This window comes from Oncorhynchus kisutch, linkage group LG5 (assembly GCF_002021735.2).
Source record: "Oncorhynchus kisutch isolate 150728-3 linkage group LG5, Okis_V2, whole genome shotgun sequence".
Lineage (NCBI taxonomy): Eukaryota > Metazoa > Chordata > Actinopteri > Salmoniformes > Salmonidae > Oncorhynchus > Oncorhynchus kisutch.
Window position 1 is genome coordinate 73,919,308 of NC_034178.2, and position 10,000 is coordinate 73,929,307.

The 10,000-nt window shown below is 38.6% G+C and overlaps 1 protein-coding gene across 2 annotated transcripts in view; it reads right to left on the reverse strand.

Annotated features, from left to right (window-relative positions):
• slc6a1b (solute carrier family 6 member 1b) overlaps positions 1–10,000 on the reverse strand; it is a 35,989-nt gene that overhangs the window by 17,945 nt on the left and 8,044 nt on the right. For both annotated transcript variants that reach the window (XR_004210117.1, XM_031825795.1), the window contains exons 7-11: positions 9,109–9,243; positions 8,002–8,105; positions 7,385–7,509; positions 2,446–2,558; positions 937–1,068 (exon numbers count right to left, since the gene is read on the reverse strand). Coding sequence is in view for 1 of the 2 variants with exons in the window: in XM_031825795.1 (XP_031681655.1) it covers positions 937–1,068; positions 2,446–2,558; positions 7,385–7,509; positions 8,002–8,105; positions 9,109–9,243 (609 nt within the window). In the remaining variant the exon portion in view is untranslated. The remainder of the gene's footprint in view (positions 1–936; positions 1,069–2,445; positions 2,559–7,384; positions 7,510–8,001; positions 8,106–9,108; positions 9,244–10,000) is intronic.

Genomic DNA, 10,000 nt, shown 5'->3' on the forward strand with positions numbered 1-10,000 from the left:
CTATAAAGTATAAGTACATCTATCTATAAAGTATAAGTACATCTATCTATAAAGTATAAGTACATCTATCTGACAGATGAAGTATAAGTACATCTATCTATAAAGTATAAGTACATCTATCTGACAGATAAAGTATAAGTACATCTATCTATAAAGTATAACTACACCCCCCCTATACAATACACCATGAAAGAGCAGCACCCCCCCCATACAATACACCATGAAAGAGCAGCACCCCCCCCCATACAATACACCATGAAAGAGCAGCACCCCCCCCCCCATACAATACACCATGAAAGAGCAGCACCCCCCCTATACAATACACCATGAAAGAGCAGCACCCCCCCCCCCCTATACAATACACTATGAAAGAGCAGCACCCCCCCTATACAATACACCATGAAAGAGCAGCACCCCCCCCCCCCCTATACAATACACCATGAAAAGCAGAACCCCCCCCCTATACAATACACTATGAAAGAGCAGCACCCCCCCCCCCCCCACCCCCCATACAATACACCATGAAAGAGCAGCACCCCCCTTATACAATACACCCAAAGTCTAGTCTCAGCTGGCAATATCTGGCATGGGACATTAGAGTGACGTCCTTTTCTGGTTGAAATTGGGGTTTTCTGGCTGAAGCAATGTCGAGATGACAACCAGATAAAGACATATTTTCATGACGACATCAACGACGATAGCTTCGGTTGTTATCTGGTCGAAGCCTGACGTCTTTTCGACCAGTTTTGCCCACTGAGAGGGTGTCAGTCAAACCCAGTGGTGTCAGACCATGTTTTCTATTGTTTGTAGAGTTGTTTTGTATATCATCCTGTGTGTGTGTGTGTGTGTGTGTGTGTGTGTGTGTGTGTGTGTGTGTGTGTGTGTGTGTGTGTGTGTGTGTGTGTGTGTGTGTGTGTGTGTGCACACGCAGTGTACCTGTGTGATGTTGGACAGGCCGATGATATAAGAGACCAGGCAGACGGCAGCGATGAAGAGTTCTCTTCTTCCTCTCAGAGCTCTGGGGAACTCATCCACCAACGCAGTAATGAAGCCCTCCACCGTACAGAACTACACAGAAGATAACAAATGAGATAACCCAGCAAACCGGGAACATTCCAAGAACATTAGATTCCCATGAAGTTTTAAGTTGTGGTTTTATCTAACGTTAAGATGTTCATAACATCCCAAAAACATTCAAAGAACGTTTTTTTGTCCGATTTTCGTTGTTGTTTGTAATTAAATATCATTAGAATATTCTCCTAACGTTCACTAAAACTGTTACACCTGTTACAAGCACCACAGAACATTCCCCAAACGTTCTCATTAGGTTTCCAAGAAATGTAATAAAACAAACAGACAAAATGTGTTCTGGGAACGTTCTTGCAACACTACTATACAACACATTATATAATACTATACAACACATTATATAATACTATACAACACATTATATAATACTATACCTCCTCAGTACACTACTACACAACACATTATACAATACTACACAACACATTATATAATACTATACAACACATTATATAATACTATACCTCCACAGTACACTACTACACAACACATTATATAATACTATACCTCCACAGTACACTACTACACAACACATTATATAATACTATACAACACATTATATAATACTATACCTCCACAGTACACTACTATACAACACATTATATAATACTATACTACACATTATATAATACTATACTACACATTATATAATACTATACCTCCACAGTACACTACTACACAACACATTATATAATACTATACCTCCACAGTACACTACTATACAACACATTATATAATACTATACCTCCACAGTACACTACTACACAACACATTATATAATACTATACTACACATTATATAATACTATACTACACATTATATAATACTATACCTCCACAGTACACTACTACACAACACATTATATAATACTATACAACACATTATATAATACTATACCTCCACAGTACACTACTATACAACACATTATATAATACTATACCTCCACAGTACACTACTATACAACACATTATATAATACTATACCTCCACAGTACACTACTAGACAACACATTATATAATACTATACCTCCTCAGTACACTACTACACAACAAACACTGTATTAGATGGATAATACTACTGCATATCCATGGTCCAGCACAACAACACAACACAGGACAACACAACACAGCAACACAACACAGGACAACACAACAACACAGGACAACACAACAACACAACAACACAGGACAACACAACACACAACAACACAACACAGGACAACACAGGACAACACAACACAACAACACAGGACAACACAACAACACAGCACAACAACACAACAAAACACAACAACACAACACAAGACAACAACAACACAACAATACAAACACAAACTCCAAATGGCTGTTGTTTCCTCACCTGACTGTCGATTCCAAGCATCAGCAACATGGAGAAGAAGAGGATCGCCCAGAGAGGAGAGATCGGCAGCTGGGTTACTGCCTCAGGGTAGGCCAAGAACGCCAAGCCAGGACCTGCAACACAACACAGACAGGCAGTTAGAGACAGAATTATGCCTTCCGGTCCTGATAAAATACACATAGAGGATAGTGTTTTAAAATGTATTTGATGGCCAGTAGTTATAGGCAATTTATGTGTTTATGTGTATAGCAAAAGCTGAGTTTACACAGGCAGCACAATTCTGATCCTTTTTTTTTATGTTGTCACTAATTGATCTTTTGACCAATCAGATCAGTTATTTGGCCAATAATTTGGCAAAAGATCAGGTTCCATCGGTATGGTGGAAAGGATATGCTACCGTCCCTCTTGATTTTCTCATATTATTAGCTCAGTAGGCTAATGCTGGGCATTATATATTATATATTTAGTTTTACATTAGCTCAGTAGGCTAATGCTGGACATTATATATTTAGTTTTATATTAGCTCAGTAGGCTAATGCTGGACATTATATATTATATATTTAGTTTTATATTAGCTCAGTAGGCTAATGCTGGACATTATATATGTAGTTTTATATTAGCTCAGTAGGCTAATGCTGGACATTATATATGTAGTTTTATATTAGCTCAGTAGGCTAATGCTGGACATTATATATTATATATGTAGTTTTATATTAGCTCAGTAGGCTAATGCTGGGCATTATATATGTAGTTTTATATTAGCTCAGTAGGCTAATGCTGGACATTATATATGTAGTTTTATATTAGCTCAGTAGGCTAATGCTGGACATTATATATTATATATGTAGTTTTATATTAGCTCAGTAGGCTAATGCTGGACATTATATATTATATATGTAGTTTTATATTAGCTCAGTAGGCTAATGCTGGACATTATATATTATATATGTCGTTTTATATTAGCTCAGTAGGCTAATGCTGGGCATTATATATGTAGTTTTATATTAGCTCAGTAGGCTAATGCTGGGCATTATATATGTAGTTTTATATTAGCTCAGGAGGCTAATGCTGGGCATTATATATGTAGTTTTATATTAGCTCAGTAGGCTAATGCTGGGCATTATATATGTAGTTTTATATTAGCTCAGGAGGCTAATGCTGGACATTATATATTATATATTTAGTTTTATATTTGCTCAGTAGGCTAATGCTGGACATTATATATGTAGTTTTATATTAGCTCAGTAGGCTAATGCTGGACATTATATATTATATATGTAGTTTTATATTAGCTCAGTAGGCTAATGCTGGACATTATATATGTAGTTTTATATTAGCTCAGTAGGCTAATGCTGGGCATTATATATGTAGTTTTATATTAGCTCAGTAGGCTAATGCTGGACATTATATATGTAGTTTTATATTAGCTCAGTAGGCTAATGCTGGACATTATATATGTAGTTTTATATTAGCTCAGGAGGCTAATGCTGGACATTATATATGTAGTTTTATATTAGCTCAGTAGGCTAATGCTGGACATTATATATTATATATGTAGTTTTATATTAGCTCAGTAGGCTAATGCTGGACATTATATATTATATATTGAGTTTTATATTTGCTCAGTAGGCTAATGCTGGACATTATATATGTAGTTTTATATTTGCTCAGTAGGCTAATGCTGGACATTATATATTATATATTGAGTTTTATATTTGCTCAGTAGGCTAATGCTGGACATTATATATGTAGTTTTATATTAGCTCAGGAGGCTAATGCTGGACATTATATATCATATATTTAGTTTTATATTTGCTCAGTAGGCTAATGCTGGACATTATATATCATATATTTAGTTTTATATTAGCTCAGGAGGCTAATGCTGGACATTATATATCATATATTTAGTTTTATATTTGCTCAGGAGGCTAATGCTGGACATTATATATTATATATTTAGTTTTATATTAGCTCAGTAGGCTAATGCTGGACATTATATATTATATATGTAGTTTTATATTTGCTCAGTAGGCTAATGCTGGACATTATATATGTCGTTTTATATTAGCTCAGTAGGCTAATGCTGGACATTATATATGTAGTTTTATATTAGCTCAGTAGGCTAATGCTGGACATTATATATTATATATGTAGTTTTATATTAGCTCAGGAGGCTAATGCTGGGCATTATATATGTAGTTTTATATTAGCTCAGGAGGCTAATGCTGGACATTATATATGTAGTTTTATATTAGCTCAGTAGGCTAATGCTGGGCATTATATATGTAGTTTTATATTAGCTCAGTAGGCTAATGCTGGACATTATATATTATATATGTAGTTTTATATTTGCTCAGTAGGCTAATGCTGGACATTATATATTATATATTGAGTTTTATATTAGCTCAGTAGGCTAATGCTGGACATTATATATTATATATATATAGTTTTACATTAGCTCAGGAGGCTAATGCTGGACATACACTACACCACTTCTAAAATCTGAACAACTTGGAGGTGCTCACATTTCCCGATTAACAAATCTTTACCTCCGTTCGCCCTCAACCACAGGAAGTGATCACATTACCGATTCCCTAGTTGATCCTGCCCATGCCGACATGCAGACAGCTGTGGTTGTACGTACCAAATGGTCACATTATTGTGTGCAGAAACATCCCCCCAAAAAAGAGACAGAGGTGCAAGAATGGATAGGAAGATGTGACCAATATGGACTTTATATTCTACGCGAATAATCGGACGTAATAAAAAAAAAGTTTAATATTGAAAAGGCTGCTGGGAAGTTCTCTCCACGGCTACACCAGCCAGTCTTCCATTACCTCAGTCCACACGGCGCGGCGCTACTAGTTACCACAGCCACGAAATCATAATCATGGCTAAACCCTTCCTATTTCTAAAATATATCTTCTTAAAGTCTGATTTTAAACCGACCCTCTAGAGCCGATGTCCAAAGCCGCACAAGCTAATGGGATTCGTCGGTACGGCCGATCTTCCAACTTCTGTCTGTAGTGTCTGAACCGGTTGGGCTCCCACTGTGGCTCACGCTGAAAGGTGAGACTCCTACTGTGGCTCCCACTGAAAGGTGAGACTCTCACAAACATGTCTATGACTAGGACGCCCACAAGCTTCATAGGACTAGTCTGAAGGAAGCCAGGTACCAGTTTAAAAAAGGAATGGAAGTATGGAGATAGTTTAGTGCCTAGAATAAGGGGGTAAAAAAGTATATATATAAATAATGATAATAAAGATGTATATATATATATGTGTGTACAGTATGTACAGTACCTGTCAAAAGTTTGGAGACACCTACTCTTTCAAGGGTTTTTCTTTATTTGTACTATATTCTACATTGTAGAATAACAGTGAAGACATCAAAACTGTGAAATAACACACATGGAATCATGTAGTAAGTGTTAAACAATCAAAATATATTTTATATTTGAGATTCTTCAAAGTAGCCACCCTTTGGCTTGATGACAGCTTTGCACACTCTTGGCATTCTCTCAACCAGCTTCATGAGGTAGTCACCTGGAATGCATTTCAATTAAAAGTTGTTAAAAGTTCATTATAGTTAACTTCAACTCAGATTGCACCCCAAATAAATGCTTCACAGAGTTCAAGTAACAGACACATCTCAACATCAACTGTTCAGAGGAGGCTGTGTGTATCAGGTCTTCATGGTCGAATTGCTGCAAAGAAACCACTAATAAAGGACACCAATCATAAGAAGAAGAGACTTGCTTGGGCCAAGAAACACGAGAAATGGACATTAGACCAGTGGAAATCTGTCTTTTGGTCTGATGAGTCCAAATTTGAGATTTTTGGTTCCAACCACCGTGTCTTTGTGAGACGCAGAGTAGGTGAATGGATGATCTCCGCATGTGTGGTTCCCAACGTGAAGCATGGAGGAGGAGGAGGAGGAGGAGGAGGAGGTGTGACGGTGCTTTGCTGGTGACACTGTTGGTGATTTATTTTGAATTCAAGGCACACTTAACCAGCATGGCTACCACAGCATTCTGCAGCGATATGCCATCCCATCTTGTTTGCGCTTAGTGGGACTAACACTTATTTTTCAGGACAGTGACCAAACACACCTCCAGGCTGTATAAAGGCTATTTGATCGAGGAGGGTGATGGAGTGCTGCATCAGATGACCTGGCCTCCACAATCACCCGACCTCAACCCAGTTGAGATGGACTGCAGACTGAAGGAAAAGCAGTCAACAAGTGCTTAGCATATGTGGGAACTCCTTCAAGACTGTTGGAAAAGCATTTCCTCATGAAGCTGGTTGAGAGAATGACAAGAGTGTGCAAAGCTGTCATCAAGGAAAACGGGGGCTACTTTGAAGAATCAAAAAAATATATTTTGATTTGTTTAACACTTTCTTTTGGTTACTACATGATTCCATATGTGTTATTTCATAGTTTTGATGTCTTCACTATTATTCTACAATGTAGAAAATAGTAAATAAATATATAAACTTTTGACTGGTACTGTAGTTTCCTGATCTGTGTCATACCTCTCAGATACAGAACAGGAAACTACAGAACAAACTTCCTTGTGATTTCTTTTAGGACCATTTGTTTATCCACGTAGTGAATCTGTTACTCACTGCGTTTCTATTGGCTAATAGCAGCTAGACCAAAATTCAATGTTTCGTAAAAAAAATATATATATATATATATATATATGTATATATATTTTGATACCTAAAGGGGTCCTAAAACTTCAAATCAAATAGCTAAATGATCCTTGGTATGACCATCTTTTTATTTTTTTTTAAGTTAATCGATTTTCACTTTAGTCATAAAAATTAGTTTAGGATGGCAAAAATGTGGCGAACTCGCGGCGAAATCATGTATGCACGGCATCAATGCTGTATTGTTCCATTAAGATCTATATCAATAGTGAACGGTAATTACCTGAGGCTGCTACTTCTATTATAGGCCTCTTAGTCACGTTGGCCATGAAGCCCACAATGGAGAAGATGACTAAGCCAGCGAACATGCTGGTGAACGAGTTGATGCAGCACACAATGACAGAATCTCTGCAGGGAGATGGAGAGAAAGACAAAAGCATGGGTTTGGAATGGCTGTTGTCACACTGATATGGAAGCCTTATCAAACCACAGCACATTTGCTTTGGAAGGGAGGGAGGGGAGGGAGGGTTTTGCATTCTATAGCCAAGCCTTACTGCAATGTCAATGGATTGGCCCATTCATTTTAGAGATGGGGTATTTGTTCGTTCATTTCCAGGATATAAAATGGAGAGAGACAGAGATGAAGTGGCAGCTGACAGATGTGTGTTCTCTCTCTCTCTCTCTCTCTCTCTCTCTCTCTCTCTCTCTCTCTCTCTCTCTCTCTCTCTCCCTCTCTCTCTCTCTCTCTCTCTCTCTCACACACACACACACACACACACACACACACACACACACACACACAGCAGAATCCATCGACATAGGTCCACACATCATTGGCAAAGGCAGTATATAAGCCGCAGTAAAGAGCTAGATTGAGTGGTATTAAAGATATAAACCTACCTGTAAACATTATTATTGAATGGGTTGTAGCTTCCCAGAGCAATCAGTGATCCTAGCCCCAGCCCATAGGAGAAGAAGATCTGAGTGGCAGCATCTAACCACACCTTACAAGAACAGAGAGACAGAGTCAAAACACACTGCAGGTCCAAACGCACTGCAAGTCCAAATGCACTGCAAGTCAGAACAAACTGCAAGTCAGAACAAACTGCAAGTCACAGCATGACATGCAGCAATCAGCATCCATTCTCCCTCTGAATCTGTTCACTGATAAAGACTAGCTACCTCTGAATCTGTTCACTGATAAAGGCTAGCTACCTCTGAATCTGCTCACTGATAAAGACTAGCTACCTCTGAATCTGTTCACTGATAAAGACTAGCTACCTCTGAATCTGTTCACTGATAAAGACTAGCTACCTCTGAATCTGTTCACTGATAAAGACTAGCTACCTCTGAATCTGTTCACTGATAAAGACTAGCTACCTCTGAATCTGTTCACTGATAAAGGCTAGCTACCTCTGAATCTGTTCACTGATAAAGGCTAGCTACCTCTGAATCTGTTCACTGATAAAGACTAGCTACCTCTGAATCTGTTCACTGATAAAGGCTAGCTACCTCTGAATCTGTTCACTGATAAAGGCTAGCTACCTCTGAATCTGTTCACTGATAAAGACTAGCTACCTCTGAATCTGTTCACTGATAAAGGCTAGCTACCTCTGAATCTGTTCACTGATAAAGGCTAGCTACCTCTGAATCTGTTCACTGATAAAGGCTAGCTACCTCTGAATCTGTTCACTGATAAAGGCTAGCTACCTCTGAATCTGTTCACTGATAAAGGCTAGCTACCTCTGAATCTGCTCACTGATAAAGACTAGCTACCTCTGAATCTGTTCACTGATAAAGACTAGCTACCTCTGAATCTGTTCACTGATAAAGGCTAGCTACCTCTGAATCTGCTCACTGATAAAGACTAGCTACCTCTGAATCTGTTCACTGATAAAGGCTAGCTACCTCTGAATCTGTTCACTGATAAAGACTAGCTACCTCTGAATTTGTTCACTGATAAAGACTAGCTACCTCTGAATCTGTTCACTGATAAAGGCTAGCTACCTCTGATTCCTTGAGCTTCTCAAAGTTGGGCGTGATATAGAAGAGGATTCCATCGATGGCTCCGGGCAGAGTGATGCCGCGGCAGAAGAGGATGAAGAGCATAAAGTAGGGGTACGTCGCTGAGAAGTACACCACCTGAAACAGGAAGGGAGGGAGACTCTCGTTAGAATATTAAACAATGGAATTATGCAAAAACCTGACTTCAAGGGTGACTGCACTTCCTGTTGTGGCCTAGTTTTGAAGATTGCTCATTAATTTATTGCAGTGGGCTATATCTGGGTGACACCTTGTTTCTTGGTATTCTTAAACAAATCTACTTCGAAACATGAGTATACACCCCACACACATGGTTATGGGCTTAAAAATAAGAAGATACCCTGACCATTTTTTTTAACTAGGCAAGTCAGTTAAGATCAAATAAAATTGATTTGATTTGATTTGAAGAACAAATTCTTATTTTCAATGACGGCCTAGGAACAGTGGGTTAACTGGTCTAGGAACAGTGGGTGCCCTGGTCTAGGAACAGTGGGTTAACTGGTCTAGGAACAGTGGGTTAACTGGCCTAGGAACAGTGGGTTAACTGGTCTAGGAACAGTGGGATTAACTGGTCTAGGAACAGTGTGGTTAACTGGTCTAGAAACAGTGGGTTAACTGGTCTAGGAACAGTGGGTTAACTGGTCTAGAAACAGTGGGTTAACTGGTCTAGGAACAGTGGGTTAACTGGTCTAGGAACAGTGGGTTAACTGGTCTAGGAACAGTGGGTTAACTGGTCTAGGAACAGTGGGTTAACTGGTCTAGGAACAGTGGGTTAACTGGTCTAGGAACAGTGGGGTTAACTGGTCTAGAAACAGTGGGTTAACTGGTCTAGGAACAGTGGGTTAACTGGTCTAGA